Here is a 23,085-nt window from a genome sequence, read left to right on the forward strand (position 1 = left end):
GCGGCTGTGGGGGGAAATTTTTTTTTAAAATTCATTCCCCCCCCCAAAAAAAACCCGAGGTGCGTCCTATGGGCCGGTGCGCCCTATAGGACGAAAAATACGGTAGTTCCTGGGCCAGGTCACAGGCTCACACCCTATTCAAATGCAGGCATACCCTTAAGACAGGATTTGCGAAGGAAAAGACAATGGGGAGGCTTTTCCATTTTCCTTTGACCTTGCAGAGAAATCATTTGGTCAGTTTGGGAATCAAAATGGTTTCAGGTCGGTCTTCCTGTGCTGATCTATGTACGTGCTTGGTTGGTACATTTATGAACATTTAACATATATCTAAGACCTCAATCTAAGACCTATCACACCTGCAAGGCAGGAATCAAATGTTTAAAAACTAATACTGAAGATGCCTGCCGAGTCTCTGCTGGAAGCGGATTCCACAAGACTGGGCCGACAGCTCAAGGCTTGGTTATGTGTTGACATCAGGCGAGATTCAGCCTCTCAGGGGACAAACAAAGATGATCTCAGTGATCATTCGAGAGAGAAAATGCTTCAGGCAATCTCTCAGCCGCTCTGGACCGAAGTACTTCAGGGCTTTGTAAATTTACAAAAGAACCCGACTCTGCAGCAGATGGGCAGCCGGAGCAGATGTTTTTAAAATGATGTCCTGTGTTGCTAACTGGTCCAGTCTGCAGCCTTGCCTCTGAATCCCTGCGCCAGATGGAGCTTCTGCACCCAGCTCAAAGGCGGCTTCCTCTTCTTCTTCTTCTTCTTCTTCTTCTTCTTCTTCTTCTTCTTCTTCTTCTTCTTCTTCTTCTTCTTCTGCAATCACTTGTGGTGTTACGTACTGAGCTGAATCCTAGATCAATAGGATCCAGAATGCAGCAGTCTGATTGGTCCACAGGAGCCACCCAATCCAGCTCCAGGTGTAAGTAGATCAGCGACCTGATTGGCCTGCAGGAGCAGCCAATCAGGCTTCTGGAGGAAGTGAATCAACAACCTGATTGGCCTACGGGAGCAGCCTGGAATTAGCCAATCACACGGGGCCCATTCTGTAAATAATGTATATATAGCTAGACGTTTTGGGGAAAGCTTCATTCATTGCTACTATGAGTTGAATAAAGGTAAAGGTAAAGGGACCCCTGACCATTAGGTCCAGTCGCGGCCGACTCTGGGGTTGTGACGCTCATCTTGCTTTATTGGCTGAGGGAGCCGGCGTACAGCTTCCGGGTCATGTGGCCAGCAGGACTAAGCTGCTTCTGGCGAACCAGAGCAGCGCACGGAAACGCAGTTTACCTTCCCGCAGGAGTAGTACCTATTGATCTACTTGCACTTTGACGTGCTTTCAAACTGCTATGTGGGCAGGAGCTGGGACCGAGCAACGGGAGCTCACCCTGTGGTGGGGATTCGAACTGCCAACCTTCTGATCAGCAAGTCCTAGGCTCTGTGGTTTAACCCACAGCGCCACCCGCGTCCATGAGCTGAATAAAGAGCATGAAATTCACACTGGACTCTGAGTATATTTCACGTAGCCAAGTAAGATTGTCTTCCATAAACACCATAAAGCTTAGGGGCAGCCCCACACAGAGCACATTGCAGGAGTCTAGCCCCAAGGTTTTCTCCAGCTCTGGAAGGTAGGACTCGAACCCATGGCTTCATGTTACATGAAAGGAGATTCCAACTCGGACACCAGGAAGAACTTTCTGGCAGAAAAAGCCCAAACTGGGGCATGGGATGACGTCAGCCTCAGAGAACCAGGTAGCTAAGAGACTTAAGGAGATTTAATAACTCGTACCATTGGCTGTTTGTTCACCTCGTCTAAATTTAGTATTTTGGAACGGCATTGTATGAGCTGTCACTTAAGAAGTTAATTCAATATTTGTTAACAATTAGAACTTCTGTTAAAAGAAACACAGTTTCTTCGTCACCCACATTCCAGGCTTCTTAAGTAATAATTTGATCGCACGTTATCACGGCTGTCACAGGTTCTCTGCTCGGGAAGAAGCAAAGGAAATATTTTCAAGCCACAAAACTAACTCAATTGTTACGGCAGGGAGGGAGAGGGACTCCAGCCCGGGGGCCAAAGACAGAGATATTTTTAAAATGGTTTGAAACATAAGAAGAGCCTGCAGGATCAGGCCAATGGGCCATGTAGACCAGTTCTCACGGTGGCCAAACAGATGCCCCAAAAGCAACTCCGCAGGCAGGATTCGAACGCAAGGGCCCTCTCCTCTCCTGTAGTATCGAGCAGCTGGCATTCAGATGCATTTTGGACTGGCAGCTGTCCATGGAGGCGCAGGTCCATTCTGTGTCCAGGACAGCTGTCTACCAGCTCCATCTGGTACGCAGGCTGAGACCCTCCCTGCCCACGGACTGCCTCAGCAGAGTGGTGCATGCTCTAGTTATCTCCCGCTTGGACTACTGCAATGTGCTCTACGTGGGGCTACCTTTGAAGGTGACCCAGAAACTGCAATTAATCCAGAATGCGGCAGCTAGACTGGTGACTGGGAGTGGCTGCCGAGACCATATAACACCAGTCCTGAAAGACCTACACTGGCTCCCAGTACGTTTCTGAGCACAATTCAAAGTGTTGGTGCTGACCTTTAAAGCCCTAAATGGCCTTGGCCCAGGATACCTGAAGGAGCGTCTCCACCCCCATCGTTCAGCCCGGACACTGAGGTCCAGCTCTGAGGGCCTTCTGGTGGTTCCCTCACTGCGAGAAGCCAAGTTACAGGGAACCAGGAAGAGGGCCTTCTCGGTGGTGGCACCCGCCCTGTGAAACACCCTCCTACCAGATGTCAAAGAGAAGAACAACTACCTGACTTTTAGAAGACATCTGAAGGCAGCCCTGTTTAGGGAAGCTTTTATTGTTTGATGCATTACTGTATTTTAATATTTTGTTGGAAGCCACCCTGAGTGGCTGGGGAAGCCCAGCCAGGGGTATAAATATTATTATTATTATTATTATTATTATTATTATTATTATTATTATTATTGCTCCCTCCTGGCTAGTAGCCTTTGATAGGCCTCTCTTTGTCTAATCCACTTCAAAAGCCATCTAGGTTGGTGGCCATCACTGCCTGCTGTGGCAGGGAGTTCCAAAGTTTAAACATGGATTTAAAAAATGATGCCTCGTTTGGAGAAAGGAGATCTTGAGAATTCCCCTCCTCCTTTTGGGCACCCCAGTTTAAGAAGGATATTGACAAGACGACCAAGATGACCCCTGTCAGCTAGGAAAACTGATCTCCCAGGAGGACCAGCCGGTTCTCCCTTTGGGGAGCCAGAAGTCGCTCCATACTTCTAGGACTCCTGCTCTCATTGACATTTGCTGCATTTCTTCCTGCATTACAGGGGGTTAGACTAGATGGCTCTCAGGGGTCCCTTCCAATGTTGGGATGCCACGATTCTCTCCTCGTAGGCTCTCACCCTGGCACCCGAAACGATTCTTCCATTCAGTTCACAAACAACACAGGGGAAACTGAAGAAGTGTGCATGCACACGAAAGCTCATACCAAGAACTGACTTTGTTGGTCTTTAAGGTGCTACTGGAAGGAATTTTTTTTGTTTTGACTATGGCAGACCAACACGGCTACCTATCTGTAACTGGAACACAGGGGAATTCAACGCCGCAACGAAAGGTGACGGCCATCGGCTCAGAAAATCGCTGTTGTCCTCCTCCAGGCCTCATCTTCCCCACGCGTTCCCTGCGTGTGGAAATCTCTCCTTGCGAAGAAGAGCGCTCCGGTGAAAGGATGCCCTTATCTCCTCCTCCAGTTCACATCCACCTGAGCGCCCTTCTGAGGGCGCCCACCTCTCTGTGCAACGACATCCCTCACTGTCCGTATCTTGGCTTCTATTATTCTCCCGCAAAGCAGCTCTCTGAATGACAAGTCGCCCGATTAAGATCTCCCGCTTTCGCAGGCGACAAAAGATCCCGGGGCTCTGGAGAGAGCGCAGAAGCGAGACGCGCGCTCTCCGACATTCTTCTGGAGCCCCGTGAGTCACCCTCCTTGGCCACTCCACCTGGTCCCCGCTCCCTGCCTCCGTCGAAGGCAGGTGCCTGCGTTTCGAGAGCCAAGAGGCCTCGCTTTCCGCTGAGTCTTCCTCTCCCACTTGCGCCTCCTTCTCCAGGGCTTCGAGGGGCCTCTAAATGCTCTCGACAGCTCTCCAAAGACAGCTTGGCTTCAATGGAGCTCGGCTGGCACGTTGCAAGAGCAGCTTTGGAGAAGGAAAGTCTCAGGAATGAGTCATTGCTCCGCAACTGCGGGAGGGAGGCAGCTCCGCTGAGCTTTTTCTTTATAAATATAAATTTTTATTTGTTCTACCATATCATTTTCAACAACAATTAAACATAATTTTACATCTTATACATTTTTTTTGACTTCCATCAATCACATCTGAATTTTTTCCAATCTAATCATTTAGTATACATTTCTTACTTTCACTATTACATTTAAATCTCATAACTAAGACAGTGGTACCTCGGGTTACATACGCTTCAGGTTACATACGCTTCAGGTAACAGACTCCGCTAACCCAGAAATAGTGCTTCAGGTTAAGAACCTTGCTCCAGGATGAGAACAGAAATCGTGCTCTGGGCGGCTCCCAACAGAATATTAAACACAATAAAATGTCAAACATTAAAAACTTCCTTAAACAGGGCTGTCTTCAGATGTCTTCTAAAAGTCAGACCGTTGTTTATTTCCTTGACATCTGGTGGGAGGGAGTTCCACAGGGCGGGCGCCACTACCGAGAAGGCCCTCTGCCTGGTTACTTCAAGCTCCCTTTGAAAAGGGCCAGCTCACAAACATCTCTGTGCGGGAGCAAGCAAGGAGCGCTGCTCTCTATGCAAACATATGCATCACCGAAATAACAGCGGGCTTCATTTCCCCAGGAACCCAGAATAATTTCCCTCTTTGTCCTTATTTCAATTTTCTTCCCTTGGTTGTGCTCTTCAACTTAATCCTCGCCGGGTTTCTCTTCCCCCTTTCTTTTTGCATTTGTCAGAAAGCAGGGGAGCGTCTAATTGATTGCCTCCTTCCTTTTTGCAAAGCAATATTCCCCGTGCAATTTGTGATAGGAAGCAGGTCCATGAATAAGAAGATTAGGGCCTGAAATAAATAATGCGCTTGCGCACCAGATGTACACACACACACACACACACACACACACACCATTTACAGGGACGCGTGTGGCGCTGTGGGTTAAATCACAGAGTCTAGGACTTGCCGATCAGAAGGTCAGCAATTCGAATCCCCGTGATGGACGGGGTGAGCTCCTGTTGCTCGGTCCCTGCTCCTGCCAACCTAGCAGTTCGAATGCACGTCAAAGTGCAAGTATATAAACAGGTACCGCTCCGGCGGGAAGGTAAACGGCGTTTCCGTGCGCTGCTCTGGTTCACCAGAAGCGGCTTAGTCATGCTGGCCACATGACCCGGAAGCTGTACGCCGGCTCCCTCAGCCAACAAAGCGAGATGAGCGCCGCAACCCCAGAGTCGTCCACAACTGGACCTAATGGTCAGGGGTCCCTTTACCTTTACCTTACCGTTTACAGCTTATAGCAGAGTTAATAGCTCAGAATCTGGCTCTACCCAGTCCTGCCATTCTGTCTCATTCACAAAGTCACTAGCACTTCTTAAAACAACCTGGGAACAGTTTACCTGTGAGATCTCCTTATTCCATACAGTGGTACCTCAGGTTACATACGCTTCAGGTTACAGACGCTTCAGGTTACAGACTACGCTAACCCAGAAATAGTGCTTCAGGTTAAGAACTTTGCTTCAGGATAAGAATCGTGCTCTGGCGGTGCGGCAGCAGCAGGAGGCCCCATTAGCTAAAGTGGTGCTTCAGGTTAAGAACAGTTTCAGGTTAAGAACGGACCTCCAGAACGAATTAAGTACTTAACCTGAGGTCCCACTGTATACACAAACTCGACCACTTTGATCCACAGAACTGGCACTCTCACAGATGCACATAAGACCCATTCCGCCTTTGTAATAACTCAGAACTTTGGAACTCCCTGCCAATTGACATCAGGCAGGTTCCTTCGCCGTTCTTTCTCCCCACTCACACACCTGCTAAAAACAGTTTTTTTGTGTAGACAAGCCTACGCAGATGTTCAGGAGGTTGATGCGAGTTTTAACCTGCTTTTAGTTCTGTTGTCATTTTAGTTTTCCGAAAGTCTTTTAAGTTATCGCTGGTAATCTTTCTTATGGCAATTTTACTGTATTATCTTTCTTGCAAACCACTTTGGGGCTTGGTTTGGCTTTGCAAACAAGCAGCACATAAATGTTAGGAAACAATAAATAAAATGTCCTCGTGATGTGACATTGCGCAGCGTGGGCTGTGAGCTGGCGCCTCGCAAAGGAAGATTCTGGTGACTCACGCAAGTGAGCCAAATCCCGTGCTCAGAAAGGAAGTCCAAGCGGGAAAATGAATCTCCGCGCAGGATCCTTAGTTGTGGCGCATTGAAGATTTCGTCCCTGACAAGATGGGTGACACCTGGCTTGAGAGCAGTACATGTGAAAAGGATCTAGGAGTCTTGGTTGACCACAAACTTGACATGAGCCAACAGTGTGAGGCGGCAGCTAAAAAAGCCAATGCAATTCTGGGCTGCATCAATAGGAGTATAGCATCTAGATCAAGGGAAGTAATAGTGCCACTGTATTCTGCTCTGGTCAGACCTCACCTGGAGTACTGTGTCCAGTTCTGGGCACCACAGTTCAAGAAGGACACTGACAAACTGGAACGTGTCCAGAGCAGGGCAACCAAAATGGTCAAAGGCCTGGAAACGATGCCTTATGAGGAACGGCTAAGGGAGCTGGGCATGTTTAGCCTGGAGAAGAGGAGGTTAAGGGGTGATATGATAGCCATGTTCAAATATATAAAAGGATGTCACATAGAGGAGGGAGAAAGGTTGTTTTCTGCTGCTCCAGAGAAGCGGACACGGAGCAATGGTTCCGAACTACAAGAAAGAAGATTCCACCTAAACATTAGGAAGAACTTCCTGACAGTAAGAGCTGTTCGACAGTGGAATTTGCTGTCAAGGAGTGTGGTGGAGTCTCCTTCTTTGGAGGTCTTTAAGCAGAGGCTTGACAACCATATGTCAGGAGTGCTCTGATGGTGTTTCCTGCTTAGCAGGGGGTTGGACTCGATGGCCCTTGTGGTCTCTTCCAACTCTATGATTCTAGGATTCTATGATCTCTGCTGGAAGAGTATTCCACAGTCTGGGAACAGCAACACTGAACACCTGATCTCTGGATGAGTCCTGCTTGGCTTTTGCAAACATGGGGACAATTAACAGTGCTCTTCTGCATGATCTCAGTGACTGAGGTCAGATATAAGGTCTCAGGAAGTTCTTAAATTACTCCAAAACCATCCCTTTCTGTTACCCACTGAGGGTATTATTACTTTTAGTTTCAGGGACACGGGTGGCGCTGTGGTCTAAACCACTGACCTGTCCTGTGTTGCAATTAGTCTATGTTTCGTTTCATTAAAAAAATATTTTACAGTTCAGTATACAGTAGTTTAGGGACGCAGGTGGCGCTGTGGGTTAAAGCCTCAGCGCCTAGGACTTGCCGATCGAAAGGTCGGCGGTTCGAATCCCTGCGGCGGGGTGCGCTCCCGCTGCTCGGTCCCAGCGCCTGCCAACCTAGCAGTTCGAAAGCACCTCCGGGTGCAAGTAGATAAATAGGGACCGCTTACCAGCGGGAAGGTAAACGGCGTTTCCGTGTGCGGCTCTGGCTTGCCAGAGCAGCGATGTCACGCTGGCCACGTGACCCGGAAGTGTCTCCGGACAGCGCTGGCCCCTGGCCTCTTAAGTGAGATGGGCGCACAACCCCAGAGTCTGTCAAGACTGGCCCGTACGGGCAGGGGTAACTTTACCTTTATACAGTAGTTTTGGGTTAAACCACTAAGCCTCTTGGGTTTGCTGATTGGAAGGTCGGCGGTTTGAATCCCCGCGACAGGGTGAGATCCTGTTGCTGTGTCCCAGCTCCTGCCAACCTAGCAGTTTGAAAGCACACCAGTGCAAGTAGATAAATAGGTACCACTGCAGCAGGAAGGTAAACGGCGTTTCCGTGCACTCTGGTTTCCGTCACGGTGTCCCGTTGCACCAGAAGTGCTTTAGTCCTGCTGGCCACATGACCCAGAAAGCTGTCTGTGGACAAATGCCGACTCCCTTGGCCTGGAAGCACTGCAACCCCATAGTTGCCTTTGACTGGACTTAACCATCAGTCGATCGTTTGGGAGCTTCGGAAACGTGCGGGATGCACGTTTGCAACCCACAGCTGCGCATCTGTGCACGCGTGGGTTCCGATTCGGCACTTCTGCACATGCACAAAGCTCGATTTAGCACTTCTGCGCATGCGTGACTGCCAAAACCCAGAAGTAACCCATTCTGGTACTTCTGGGTTTCCGCGGTCCATAACCCGAAAAAACGCAGCCTGAAGCACCTGTACCCTGGGGTATGACTGTATAAAGGGCCCCATTACCTTCAGGAGCTTAGGGCCTCATCAAACCTCAATCCGGCCCTGGATCCATTGCTAGCCCTCCTTGCCCTGGCCCTTTCCCCCTCGCACGCTCAGAGTTTGCAGTCACATTGAGCGCCATCCCTTCTCTGCGCGGCCTCCCCCGTGCTCTGCTTCGAGGAGGAAAATGCACCAAGTCAGAACAAGTCACAGGGAAACTAATTTGTCGGCCACTCGACGGACAGCCTGCCTGGCACTCGTTCCCCGGCCTCGAAAGCGGGTCTCGCTTACGCAGAGACGCCTCAAGAGCCTTCGAAGCAGAGCGCGGATTCCTCTCGCTCTTTTGTACCAGCACGTGTCTCCATCTCAAGGTTGCCAAGGCTTCCCACATTGATTATCTCGAACAATGATCAGCACTCTGAGCCCAAGACGGAGCCGGCTCGCTTCTGCCTCTTGTCCATTCATTGCCTGCAACCTCTCTGCAGCTGGCTCCTTCCATCTCGCGGGCGCAAACGCTCCCCCTGCGAGGATGGCCATTGTTGTTTTGTTTTGTTCGTGTTTTGTTTTTTGAGCTGGAATTAGTCATGTTTTAATAAAGTCCAAAGCTACAGTACTGTTGTATTAACCAACATGTGCCAGTACATTCCCTTAGAATGTGCTTTCACCCCAAAACCATGTTCAATGATAGCAGCATTTCATCTTAGTTTTGTCTAACACTGTCTAAGAACAAAGATGTGTGTTTCCCATTCAAATACCCTTTCCCCCCTCTTGGAACTGTTGGCTTTCATGTATTCTCTTTTTTAAAAAAATAATAATAATAATAATTCAAAGTTATAACCAAACATATTTTCTAAAAACATAGCCTTATTCCCCCCCCCCCATTTTTTCCTCCCCCCACAAAACCCACCCCCGACTTCCCTCAGTTCCAGTCTTTGGTTTCTCCAATAATGCTATTTTCTGCATGTTACAGAGTTGTATAGATCCTCCAACTGTTTAGCTAATTATTATCAGTAAAAAATTGTGGATGTTTATTCAAAACCTGCCAAGGATGGCCATTGTGACGCGAGTGCCGTCCTTCTTCTTCTCCCGTTCTCGCTCTGCAGAGCGCGCCTCTCTCTCTCCCTGCCCACTCGAACCCAGTAAATGTCACCAGGGCTCCAGGCTTTCCTTTCCGAAATGAAAAGGCGAGAGATGCGGGCAGGTCATAGAATGATGGAGTTGGAAGGGGCCCCCAAGAGTATGGTTACCAGATTTTTTTTTTCAATAAATCCGGGGTCTTTTTTTGAAGCTGAGTAGCAACAGGGAGTCAGTGGTGAGGATGGTGAGGCGAAAGACCCTGGGCCCAAGCACACATGCATGTTGTCTAAAGGTGCAAAGCCCTTCTTTTGCACCCTGTGAAACATAAATGCGCAGTTTTTTTAAAAAAACTGGGCAACGGCTTGCCACCCACCCATGACTCCCAAGCCTTCCCTGGTCTCCTGCCCCCTTCTCCCTTTGTTTTGACAGATTGGGGGAGGCTTGGGAGTCGCGGCCAGCCGGCCATTGCCCAGTTTTTTTAAAAAAAACTCTGTGCATTTATGTTTCACAGGGTGCAAAAGAAGGGCTTTGCACCTTGCCTGGCAGAGAAACCACGAGCCTTGCACCCCTCCTGGACAAGACATGGCCGCCCGCAATTCCCGAGCCTCCCCCAATCAGTCAAAACAAAGGGGGGGAGGGATCAGGAGATCTGTACTGCCAGACGTCCCCGGTTCATCTTTGGCAGTGGTGGCGGCAGTGAGCAGCTCCTGAAGCCAGCCAGAGCCAACTGCGCTACCAGGCTGGCTCCGGGCTGCTGAGGCTGCCTGCCGCTGCCACGTTTCCCGGAACAGATTTCCAAATCTGGGGACATTCCAGGGACGGAATTTGTCCAGGGACAGATTTGCAAACCCAGGGACTGTCCCCGGGAACTGGGGACATCTGGTAACCCTACCCAAGAGTCATCTAGTCTGACTCTCCCTGCAACGCAGAAATCACAGCCAAAGCACATCGAGGGACATGATTCTCGGATTCAGCACTGCCACCCTCCTGGGCTGGATTCTGTCCTTGAAAGGCCCCAAGCACTGAAAAGATGAGATACGTGTAATTCAAAATAAATGCAATATGAAACCGGTCTCTCAGGCCAGCCTACCTCGCAGGGCTGTTGCAGAGATCAAATGGCAAGAGGGAGAACCGTGTGGCACCTTGAACTCCTGCGGGGCGGGAAGGGGGGGGCAAGTAGAAATGCAATAATAAAGATTAAAAGCTGCATTTGAGCACAATAGCACCCTCGATAGCTCAGCTGGTAAGAGCAGGAGACTCTTAATCTCAAGGTTGTGGATTCGAGTCCCACGTTGGGCCAAAGATTCCTGCACTGCAGGGGGTTGGACTAGATGACCCTCGGGGTCCCTCCCAACTCTACAATTCTATGATTCTATGATTCACTCCTCTTGCAGCTTCCAGAAGCTGCTAATGAGAGGCACTGCTGCCCCCAAAGCCCGATTAAGGCCCCACAGAATTCAAAATAAAAACAACACTGAACTGTAAAGTATTTTTTTCATGAAATGAAAACGAAACATAGACTAATTGCAACACAGGACAGGGTCTGATTTCATTGCATTATTTTGATTTGCACTGGACAATGCCCCCCTCCCTTCCCCTTTAGGTGGGGATAAGCAATAGTTCTGGTTTTCCCCATGAGTATTCTGATGCTTAAAAAAACAACAACAGGCAAATCTCTCCTGCAAAGAGCCACTGCCAGAGGTTATTTGACTGGAGGGAGGGAAATGCCCTTTGCACATGTTCAGAGGCACTCTCCAGATTCTGGTTCTTGCATCCTGGGCTGGGCCCTAGGATCCAGAACAAATAGAAAAGGCCGAGTCCCTGTTCTGTGTTATTTCACAACAGGCAGTGCAGTGCAATGGTTAGAGACCTGGGTGCAGATCTCCACTTGGCCATGAAGCTCACTGGGTGTGACCCTGGGGGGCCAGTCAGTGCTTCTCAGCCTGTCCTACCTCACAAGGTTGTTGGGAGCTCCTTGGAAGAAAAGCTAGCATGGAAATGCAATCAATAATAATGTTCTTTCCAAAGAGAAACTTCCCTTACCTGCTTTGCAATGCTGCGCTCTGTCTTTTCGCTTGCTTAAAAGGGACATGGGATCCCTGCGCCCTCATCTCCTCCTCTCCCCCCCCCCCACAAATGGATGCCTAATAGCCCAGGGAGACTAATGGACCCTTGGGAACTGACACAGTGGAAGAGACTCTTCTCCATTAGCTGCAGAAGCATCCGCTGCTCTGGCTTTAATGGATGCACTGGAATCCTAACAAGAATAAAAATAAAGGATACTTGCAACGTTCAGTGCAAGAGGAAAAAGCCGAGATGAAAACACGTTGGGAGAGGATCTCGGCTCCTGGGCAGCCCAGAAACTGCCTCTGAAGGAGCAAACATGACCCCACGGTGTGTGGGAACGCAGAAAGGGGCGCATACAGGTCGCTCTGAACAAACCACTGCTCAGCCACAAGTCGCTGGTCAAGCCATGAATTTACTCCCGCAAAGCAACAAAGGCAGGGAATCACAGAACTGCAATGTTGGTAGGAGGTTCAGAGTCGTGAAAGCAACATCTTGCAGAGAAAGGAGGGATATAAATGCTTTCAACAGATTGACGTTGAATCCTGACAAGACAGAAGTACTGTTTTTGGCGGACAGGAGGCGGGCAGCTGTGGAGGAGTCCCTGGTCCTGAATGGGGTAACTATGCCCCTGAAGGACCAGGCGCGCAGCCTGGGAGTCTAATTCTGGACTCCCAGCTGTCCATGGAGGCACAGGTCAATTCTGTGTACAGGGCAGCTGTTTACCAGCTCCATCTGGTACGCAGGCTGAGGCCCTACCTGCCTGCGGACTGTCTCGCCAGAGTGGTACATGCTCTGGTTAACTCTCGCTTGGACTACTGCAATGTGCTCTATGTGGGGCTACCTTTGAAGGTTACCCAGAAACTGAAATTAATCCAGAATGCGGCAGCTAGACTGGTGACTGGGAGCAGCTACCGAGACCACATAACACCAGTCTTGAAAGACCTACACTGGCTCCCAGTATGTTTCTGAGCACAATTCAAAGTGTTGGTATTGACCTTGAAAGCCCTAAATGGCCTCGGTCCTGTATCCCTGAAGGAGCGCCTCCACCCCCACCGTTCTGCCTGGACACTGAGGTCCAGCGCCGAGGGCCTTCTGGTGGTTCCCTCGCTGCGAGAAGCCAAGTTACAGGGAACCAGGCAGAGGGCCTTCTCGGTAGTGGCACCTGCCCTGTGGAACGCCCACCCACCAGACGTCTAAGAGAAGAACAACTACCAGACTTTTAGAAGACATCTGAAGGCAGCCCTGTTTAGGGAAGCTTTTAATGTTTAATAGACTATTGTATTTTACTGTTCTGTTGGAAGCCGCCCAGAGTGGCTGGGGAAGCCCAGCCAGATGGCCGGGGTATAAATAATATTATTATTATTATTATTATTATTATTATTATTATTATTATTATTTATTATTATTATTAAAGTAAGAAATCTGTATCCCTCCTCACCTTCAAATTCCTCAGTCAGTATCTTGGCGACGGCTCTTTAGCAAAACTGTGATCCCTGCATAGCAGCAGGTGCGAATAAATGATACTCTGGTCCCTTCCAGCCCGACAATTCTATAAAAACCTCCATCTCAGGTGTTCAGCCGCCCCAGATAAAATGTCAGAGACACCACGACACGGGATTCTCCGAGGGTATTTATTAACATTACAAAAAAGACGACAAGAAGAGGTGTTGCTCTTAAGGAAAGTTTCCGCCTGCCCCCGTTTCCCACAGCTTCCCAGCATCAGACGAAGAAGGCAGGGGGGGTTTCCTGGGCCTTAAGCCTCGCTGGCCTCCTCCCTGTCCAAACAGAGGTGGGCAAGAAGCACCCAGCCCTGACACCTCTCTGCACCCAGCGCTGTGGCTCAGTGGCTCTGGCGATGCTCCTTTGTCCCTCCTCCGTCCACCCGGGTACCAAAAACGAGCACCCGGTGTTGCCGAGGGAGACAGGCAGACGTTCTCAGCACCCGCAACCCACCAGGTCAAGGCAAAGGGGTTGGCAAAAAGCCATGCGGAGAGAGGGCAGAGGGAGGCGGACAGCAGCACCTCTCTCCTGCCAACTCTCTGGAGTCAGAGCAGGAGGCAGAGATGCTTCTGAATACCAGTCCATGCAAAGCAAGTGCGCTCTGTGTTCGAATCCTGCTTGCGGTTTCCCCCTCAAGAGGCATCAGCATGGTCCCTGCAAGAACAAGATGCGGGACTAGACGAGTCACTGGCCCGATCCGACAGGATTTCCCTGTGTGATACTGCCAGGAAGCCCTCGGCCGGATCCAAAATGGTCACAGTCCTTTCTGCCCCACTGTTTCTCAATGAGAACAAGATTGGGTTGGCAAAGCCCTGGAGCACCTCCAGAAAGGGCTCAAAATCCACGCTGTGGCCAGGGGAGGCGTCTCACGGTTCCTGCACAATCCGAAAGAAAGATGCCGCGGGCAAGGGGCAACTGTGGCTAAAGCCACCAGGACAGGACGGGGGGCAGGAGCGATGCCGGTTCGGTAGTGAATTTGGCACATGTTGATCAGAGATGCAACGTCCTCCTGGGGTTTGTCCTGGGTTCCCGGGGCTCCTTCTCCAGTCGGCTTATCAATGTCCCAGCCTCCTGAGGACCGTCTCCAGGGCTGTCCTTGAAGAAAGCTCCCTCCTTCCCTTTGGGAGTCCTTGGCTCAGCCTTGCAGGGAGATGCGGAGTCCCTAAAGGGCAGGCTTTGTTCCTGAACATCCCCCCCTCCCTTCCCTGCTGGACCAGCCAAGGGCTCTTCGTTTCCGGACGGCTCCTTCGCCTCCTTGGACTTTGGCCAACCATCCTGCGGGAGGAAAGAGAGACGCAAAAATTACACTCAGGAACACGTCCTCCTGTCCTGTACTCTCTACACACCTGTCCTGTACAAAACTACAAGGACCTGAGGAACGAGATCATCACCGCACTTGTACTAAGCATCCCAGGGCGCTCAACCACTGCCACAATGGCCTTTCTTCTATCAGATAACAGCAAAGGTTGCTAGGTTCATAGCAGGGGCAATCAGGATAAGGGCCGCTAACTGACGGCTGATTCAGGACTTTAAATTGTGCTTTTATGTCAAATTTCCTTTTCTGCATATACTGTAATGCTTCACTGTTGCTATGGCCATTGGCTAATGTGAATAAAGTTTTTTTTCTCTCTCTCTCTGGTTAGCCACTGGGGAAAAGAGGATCCTAGGCTAGGTCTGTTCAGGCAATGTCTTCTTAACAATACCCCGTCCCCTGGTTGCCATTTGTGCATATACCAGATTTTTTTCTACATTGATCTGGACAGTGGAATTCAGCTGATGCCCCTAAAAGAGCATTAGTCAATCGCCTTTGTTGTGAAACTGCTCCTGAGGCAGGAGGTTGTAGCTTTTAGAAACCTTTTGGTCAAGAGGACTAAGAGAGACCTCAGTGGTCTTTCCAAAACTGGGCATGGGCTGACCAGGTCTCTTCTCAGCAGCCATGCAGACTGCATGTAGGGGCACGTTGGCATCCGTGGCCCAGGGAGACAATAGTTACCTGCCACGCTCGGTGTCCGGTTTCATACATCCCGAAGGAGCTGGAGAGGAAAGGAGACAAGCTTAGAAAGGGAGAAGTTGCCTTCCTGTCCTCCTGTCTCGCCATCTGGCCCAGGGCGGGGCCTGACAGGCCTCATAAGGAAGGCTGCTGTTTCTTGCAGGGTTTCCCCAGCTTGGGTCTCCCTGCTGTTTTTGGACTACAACTCCCATCATCCCTAGCTAGTGGAACCAGTGGCCAGGGATGATGGGAACTGTAGTCCAAAACAGCTGGAGACCCAAGATGGGGAAACCTTGATTCCTTGCATTTCCACCCCACCTTTCCTCCACGGAGCTCAAGGTGGCCTAAGTAGTCCTCCTCCTCCTATTATCTTCACAACAACTACCCTGCGAGGTTGGCTGAGAGTGAGTGGCCAAGTGCGAGATTCGAACCCCGGTCTCTCCCAGGTCCTAGTCTGACACTCTGACCACTACACCACACTGCCTCTCAAGCCTGTAGGCTTGCTCTACCAAAGAAATAAGCCAGACCCAGCTATGTGTGTGGTGATCAGGGACAGTAATAATAATAATTTATTATTTATACCCCGCCCATCTGGCTAGGGTTTCCCCAGCCACTATGGGAGGCGTCCAACTAAACATTAAAATACAATAGTCTATTAAACATTAAAAGCTTCCCTAAACAGGGCTGCCTTCAGATGTCTTCTAACTGCCAGGTAGTTGGTTTTCTCTTTGAAAAATTGACATCTGGTGGGAGGGCGTTCCACAGGGCGGGTGCCACCACCGAGAAGGCCCTCTGCCTGGTTCTCTGTAACTTGACTTCTCGCAGGGAGGGAACTGCCAGAAGGCCCTCGGAGCTGGACCTCAGTGTCCGGGCTGAACGATGGGGATGGAGACTTCAGATATACTGGACCGAGACCGTTTAGGGCTTTAAAGGCCAGCACCAACACTTTGAATTGGGCTCGGAAACGTACTGGGAGCCAGTGTAGGTCTTTCAAGACCGGTGTTATGTGGTCTCAGCAGCTGCTCCCAGTCACCAGTCTGGCTGCCGCATCCTGGATTAGTTGCAGTTTCCTGGTCACCTTCAAAGGTAGCCCCACGTAGAGCGCATTGAAGTCCAAGCGGGAGATAACCAGAGCATGCACCACTCTGGCGAGACAGTTCATGGGCAGGGAGGGTCTCAACCAGCGTACCAGATGGAGCTGGTAGACAGCTGCCCTGGACACAGAATTGACGCTGGCTTCTTAGAGCAAAAAAGCAGAGTGCTGACGTCTCTGCTGGGGTATTGCCAACAAGGATGCAGAGCTGAGCAGCCTCCCCTTGCCTGCTGCCCTCCCTCCAGGTGCCTAGCGCCCAGCAGAATGCGGGCAACCTGTGCCCATAGGCAGCACCTGTGCATTGCCCTCACCGTCAGCGGGTCGGCTGCGAAGGCCGCGACGCTGTTCCTCATCTCGCTCTCGTTGCCTCGCAGAGGGATCAGGGAGATGTTCCCCAGCCGGGAATCCTGCTGCGTCCGGGACGCCCGAACCTTGGAGGACTCCGGCGGCCAGATGTTCCCGCCGTGCTGGGAAGGCCAGAGAGGGAGGAAGAGGTCACAAGGAGTACAAGAAGGGACAAGGTGGATCAGGCCCAGCGGCCAGTCGCAGGCCAGTTCTCCCCCTCCTGCTCCACCCTCATAGAACCCTAGCATTGTAGAGTTGGGAGGGACCCCAGAGGCCATCTAGCCCACCCCCTGCGACAACCCTGCAAGGTAGGTCAGGCTGAGCCCCCTCCTCTTACCTGCACAGAGAGGAAGGTGGCAAACCAGCCCCGCAACTCCATCTGCGTGTCACAGCAGAGATACCTGTGGGGGGGGGGAATATAATAATAATAATAATAATAATAATAATAATAATAATAATAATAATAATAAATTCTTTATACCCCGCTCTCCCAGGCCAGAGCCAGGCTCAGGGTGGCTAACATCAATAAAATTTCAGTAAAAACATAATAAGAAAAGAAAAAACAATTTAAAAAACAGGTTAAAATGCAATTTAAAATGCAGCCACAATTTAAAAGTCAAAACCATAAGGGGAGGGAAACATAAGTGTTAGACTGAGTCAAAAACAAAGGCCAGGCGGAACAGCTCTGTCTTGCTTGGTACTCAAACGCCTTGGTTCCCAAACGCCAAAAACCCGGAAGTGAATGTTTGGAAGCCGAACGTCCGACGCGGCTGTTGGCTATTGTTTCCGGGGCGCCTGCACCAATCAGAAGCTGTGCCTTGGTTTTCGAACATTTTGAAAGTAAAACGGACTTCATCAGTGCAGGTAAGAAAAAAATATTATTATTATTATCATCTAAAATACCGTCTCATTTATTTTATAGTACAGTACATTGATTATTGCTTTCATTTTACAGATCAATGGTCTCGTTAGGTAGTAAAATCCAAGTTAAATTGCTGTTTTAGGGGTTGTTTTTAAAAGTCTGGAACGGATTACCGTATTTTTCGCACGATTGGACGCACCGGACCATAGGACGCGCCTAGTTTTTTTGGGGGGAAATAAAGGAAAAAAAAATTCCCTTTATTTCCCCCCCAAAAGCAGGTCAGGGAAACCAAACCAGGTCGAGGAACAGGGGGATAGTGGCGCTGCGCCTCCCTGCTGTCCCCCGAGCTTGTGGGGCTGGCTGATGTCTGCCTAGCGCGCGGGGCGCTCTGCTTCAGGGCGCCTCACCCGCCGGGCGGCAGGCTGCTATCCGCAGCTTGGGGAGCCTTGCGGGGAACTGCTGCAGGGCTCCCCAAGCTGCGGATGTATGCCTGGCGCGAGGGGCGCTCTGCTTTAGGGCGCCCCACCCGCCGGGCGGCAGGCTGCTATCCGCAGCTTGGGGAGCCTTGCGGGGAACTGCTGCAGGGCTCCCCACGCTGCGGATGTACGCCTGGCGTGAGGGGCGCTCTGCTTTAGGGCGCCCCACCCGCCGGGCGGCAGGCTGCTATCCGCAGCTTGGGGAGCCTTGCGGGGAACTCCTGCAAGGCTCTCCACGCAGCGGATGTGTTCCTGAAGTGCCGGGCGCTCTGCTTTCAGGGCGCCCGACGCTCCGGGAAGCAGGCTGCTATCCGCAGCTTGGGGAGCCTTGCGGGGAACTGCTGCAGGGCTCCCCAAGCTGCGGATGTATGCCTGGCGCGAGGGGCGCTCTGCTTTAGGGCGCCCCACCCGCCGGGCGGCAGGCTGCTATCCGCAGCTTGGGGAGCCTTGCGGGGAACTGCTGCAGGGCTCCCCACGCTGCGGATGTACGCCTGGCGTGAGGGGCGCTCTGCTTTAGGGCGCCCCACCCGCCGGGCGGCAGGCTGCTATCCGCAGCTTGGGGAGCCTTGCGGGGAACTCCTGCAAGGCTCTCCACGCAGCGGATGTGTTCCCGAAGCGCCAGGCGCTCTGCTTTCAGGGCGCCCGACGCTCCGGGAAGCAGGCTGCTATCCGCAGCGTGGGGAGCCCTGTGAGGAACTGCTGCAGGGCTCTGCACGCTGCAGATGTCTGCCCGGCGCGAGGGGCGCTCTGCTTCAGGGCGCCCCTCGCGCCGGGCGGCAGGCTGCTATCCGCAGCGTGGGGAGCCTTGCGGGGAACTCCTGCAAGGCTCTCCACGCAGCGGATGTGTTCCTGAAGTGCCGGGCGCTCTGCTTTCAGGGCGCCCGAAGCTCCGGGAAGCAGGCTGCTATCCGCAGCTTGGGGAGCCTTGCGGGGAACTGCTGCAGGGCTCCCCAAGCTGCGGATGTATGCCTGGCGCGAGGGGCGCTCTGCTTTAGGGTGCCCCACCCGCCGGGCGGCAGGCTGCTATCCGCAACGTGGGGAGCCTTGCGGGGAGCTCCTGCAAGGGTCCCCACGCTGCGGGTGTGTTCCCGAAGCGCCGGGAGCTCTGCTTTCAGGGCGCCCGACGCTCCGGGAAGCAGGCTGCTATCCGCAGCCTAGACACGGCTAGCGGAGCGCTAATCCCGAAGCTTGGGGCGTGTGGAGCTCAGCGCGCCCCAAGTTTCTGGGCACCGGCAAGGTCTCCGCTAGCCGTCGCGGGGCTCTCCCAGGGCTAGCGGAGACCTTGCCGGCACCCAGAAGCTTGGGGCGCGCTGAGCTCTGCACGCCCCAAGCTTCTGGATTAGCGCAGTGGTCCGCTAGCCCTGGGAGAGCCGGGCGACGTCGCGGGGCTCTCCCAGGGCTAGCGGAGACCTTGCCGGCACCCAGAACCTTGGGGCGCGCTGAGCTCCGCACGCCCCAAGCTTCTGGATTAGCGCAGTGGTCCGCTAGCCCTGGGAGAGCCGGGCGACGTCGCGGGGCTCTCCCAGGGCTAGCGGAGACCTTGCCGGCACCCAGAAGCTTGGGGCGCGCTGAGCTCCGCACGCCCCAAGCTTCTGGATTAGCGCAGTGGTCCGCTAGCCCTGGGAGAGCCGCGCGACGTCGCGGGGCTCTCCCAGGGCTAGCGGAGACCTTGCCGGCACCCAGAAGCTTGGGGCGCGCTGAGCTCCGCACGCCCCAAGCTTCTGGATTAGCGCAGTGGTCCGCTAGCCCTGGGAGAGCCGCGCGACGTCGCGGGGCTCTCCCAGGGCTAGCGGAGACCTTGCCGGCACCCAGAAGCTTGGGGCGCGCTGAGCTCCGCACGCCCCAAGCTTCTGGATTAGCGCAGTGGTCCGCTAGCCCTGGGAGAGCCGGGCGACGTCGCGGGGCTCTCCCAGGGCTAGCGGAGACCTTGCCGGCACCCAGAACCTTGGGGCGCGCTGAGCTCCGCACGCCCCAAGCTTCTGGATTAGCGCAGTGGTCCGCTAGCCCTGGGAGAGCCGGGCGACGTCGCGGGGCTCTCCCAGGGCTAGCGGAGACCTTGCCGGTACCCAGAAGCTTGGGGCGCGCTGAGCTCCGCACGCCCCAAGCTTCTGGATTAGCGCAGTGGTCCGCTAGCCCTGGGAGAGCCCGGCGACGTCGCGGGGCTCTCCCAGGGCTAGCGGAGACCTTGCCGGCACCCAGAAGCTTGGGGCGCGCTGAGCTCCGCACGCCCCAAGCTTCTGGATTAGCGCAGTGGTCCGCTAGCCCTGGGAGAGCCGGGCGACGTCGCGGGGCTCTCCCAGGGCTAGCGGAGACCTTGCCAGCACCCAGAAGCTTGGGGCGCGCTGAGCTCCGCACGCCCCAAGCTTCGGGATTAATGCAGCGCTCCGCTAGCGGTGGGAGAGCTGGGTCTCCCACTCCTAGCGGATAGCTTCCTGAAGCCTGGAGAGCGAGAGGGGTCGGTGCGCACCGACCCCTCTCGCTCTCCAGGCTTCAGCGAAAGCCTGCATTCGCTCCATAGGACGCACACACATTTTCCCTTGCTTTTTAGGAGGGAAAAAGTGCGTCCTATGGTGCGAAAAATACGGTAATCTGTTTTGCATTACTTTCTATGGGAAAGCGTGCCCTGGTTTTGGAACGGACATCTGGAACAGATTAAGTTTGAGAATCAAGGTAAGGTGAAGGGTAAAGGGACCCCTGACCATTAGGTCCAGTCGTGACCGACTCTGGGATTGTGGCGCTCATCTCGCTTTATTGGCCGAGGGAGCCGGCGTGCAGCTTCCGGGTCATGTGGCCAGCAGGACTAAGCTGCTTCTGGCAAAACCAGAGCAGCGCACGGAAACGCCGTTTACCTTCCCGCCAGAGCGGTGCCTATTTATCTACTTGCACTTTGTGCTTTTGAACTGCTAGATTGGCAGGAGCAGGGACCGAGCAACGGGAGCTCACTCCGTTGCGGGGTTCAAACCGCCGACCTTCTGATCGGCAAGCCCTAGGCTCTGTGGTTTAACCCACATTATTACTGTTTCTATTTATTTATACCTTGCTTTTCCCCATGTCAGGGACTTGAGGTGGCTCACAGAATAGATAAAAATGGGGGGGGGGGGAATATCATTACAAAATGAAAAGGAGGGAGGGGTGTATCTGGGACTGTGCCCAGCATCCCTTCCCTTCGAAAAAAGGCTGTCTGCCTACCAAACTTTTTCGAAAACCATAAATTATTGCTGCCCATTTTTCTTAAATTTTGTTGATTTCTTTCTTTCTGTAAACCACTCTGATCCACCACCCCCGGCCAGGCGGTATATAAATTTTATGAAATAAAGAAAAAGGAATTTCCCCAGCTTTTATCGCGATGGGATGGGCTGGAAACAAACAAGCAAAAAACCAGTTGTGGGTCTGACCCCCAACCAGCTGCTTACCATTGTTGCTTCTCCAGCTTCTCGTTCTCAAAGAAGACGGTGAAGCCCCAGCTGGAAGAGAGGGAGGGAGGAAGAGTCAAAAGGAGAGCAAGCCAGAAAACGTAGCAGCCACCTCCACCCCATTTTTTGTGCTGCCTGGGGGGAAATGGTTCCTTGGGGTTTCCGTGTTTCCCCAGGTTAAGCTGGTGGGCAGGGAAGGTTACACACATTTACAGAACCATGGAACTGTACAGCTGGAAGGGACCCCCCAAAATAATAATAATAATAAATTATTATTATTATTATTATTATTATTATTATTATTATTATTATTATTATTTGAACAGCATCCCGAAGGTCCCTAGTCCCTAATCCCTGATAGCATCTCCCGGAAGGGCTGAAAACTCACCCCACAGCCCACCACCAATGCCCACCCTTCAAATCCCGCCATGACGCAACAGAGCACATCTTTGAACATCAGTTCCAGCTCCTCTCCGAAGCATCACACCTCCTCTTTGCAATTAGCCCTAATAAGCAGTGACTGCAGCAAAATCAGGGTCCTTCTGTCAGCTGAGAGCCCTGCGGGTGTTTTTTCCCAGACCCTCAAAAGTTTCCCCCAGATGGAGAAACCCTGTGCTCAGCTGGTACCACTTAACAGAGCTGTGCGTCTTGCGAAGCAGGTTTGCCACCTGGCGGCCGAGGGCGGGTTGTGCACGAGCTCAAGAAGAACAGGTAAGCAGAGCCTGCAGGATCAGGCCAGGGGCCCAACCAGCCCAGCCTCCTCTTCTCGCGGTGCAAAACCCGCAGGCAGGATCCGGGCCCAAGGACGGCTCTCCCCTCCTGTGGTTTCCGGTAACTGATGTTGAGAAGCATTGCTGTCTCTGACTGTGGAGGCAGAGTATGGCCCTCGATAGCCCTCTCCTCCTTGTTGGCCATCGCTGCCTCCTGTGGCAGAGAGTTCCACAGTCTAACTCTGCGCTGCACGAAGAAGGGCTTTCTTTTATCGGCTCTGAATCTTCCAAACTGGCAGGAAGGATGGGGTGGGGATGAGTCCATAGGCACAGCCAGGATTTATGTTCGGGGGGAGGGGGACAGAACCAAGCTATCTGCGATGCAATTGGCCAGTTTGTTAAGCATTTTTATGTATTTGTTTCTTGCCCCTCTGGCTACGGCTATGTCAGAGTCCAGAAGCATCTGGAGGGTTACAGACTCAGGGACTCATGCAGAGATGCAGGTGGCACTCCTCTGAATATGGTGAGGATGAGAATATTATTATTACTATTATTTATTATTATTATTATTATATACCCCATGCATCCAACTAGGTTGCTGCAGTCACTCTGGGATGCTTCACACAGATCACAGAAACATAACGAAACATTGCCATGGGCTTCAGGGGGTTGGACTAGATGACCCTTGGGGTCCCCTCTAAAATTCTCTGATTCAGTGATCCTGAAGGTTCTGGAAGCGGATCTTTTGGGGGAGAAGGGTCAGGCGTGCTTACAAAAAATCAGCAAGGATAAAGAGGTATCCAGCCAGGATGAGACTGGCATAGATGAAGAGGCAGCGGCACTTGAACTCAGAGCAGACACTCACCAGCTCGGAGGACGGACTTTCTTCTTTATTCCCAGGTAGATCTTCAGGTTCTTCACTGGCCATTCTTTCTCCGGTTTGTGGCTCTGGAGAAGGAGGAGAAGAGTGAGAGAGCAGAAAGGGAACTTACAATTCTATGACTCATCGGCACAAAACTGCAGCGCTGGAAGGGAACCCAGGGGTCATCTAGTCCAACCCCCTGCAATGCGGAAATCACGGTTAAAGAATTCCC

The 23,085-nt window shown here is 52.3% G+C and overlaps 1 protein-coding gene and 1 long non-coding RNA gene across 9 annotated transcripts in view; one reads left to right on the forward strand and one right to left on the reverse strand.

The window, feature by feature from the left end:
* LOC309369442 overlaps positions 1–23,085 on the forward strand; it is a 74,437-nt gene that overhangs the window by 18,452 nt on the left and 32,900 nt on the right. The gene's annotated exons all lie outside the window — the stretch shown is intronic.
* Positions 13,220–23,085, reverse strand: part of ARAP1 (ArfGAP with RhoGAP domain, ankyrin repeat and PH domain 1) — a 137,955-nt gene continuing 128,089 nt past the window's right edge. For 7 of the 8 annotated variants that reach the window (XM_081909552.1, XM_081909550.1, XM_081909549.1 and 4 more), the window contains 6 exons: positions 22,857–22,939; positions 21,282–21,332; positions 16,868–16,931; positions 16,497–16,652; positions 15,096–15,135; positions 13,220–14,377 (listed from right to left, as the gene is read on the reverse strand). In XM_081909552.1, the coding sequence (XP_081765678.1) occupies positions 15,118–15,135; positions 16,497–16,652; positions 16,868–16,931; positions 21,282–21,332; positions 22,857–22,939 (372 nt within the window). In that variant the 3' untranslated portion in view covers positions 13,220–14,377; positions 15,096–15,117. Of the gene's footprint in view, positions 14,378–15,095; positions 15,136–16,496; positions 16,653–16,867; positions 16,932–21,281; positions 21,333–22,856; positions 22,940–23,085 lie in introns of those variants that run through there. The other variant, XR_014168017.1, reaches the window with a different exon arrangement.

This window comes from Podarcis melisellensis (assembly GCF_964234715.1).
Source record: "Podarcis melisellensis genome assembly, chromosome: 4".
NCBI classification, from domain to species: Eukaryota; Metazoa; Chordata; class Lepidosauria; order Squamata; family Lacertidae; genus Podarcis; species Podarcis melisellensis.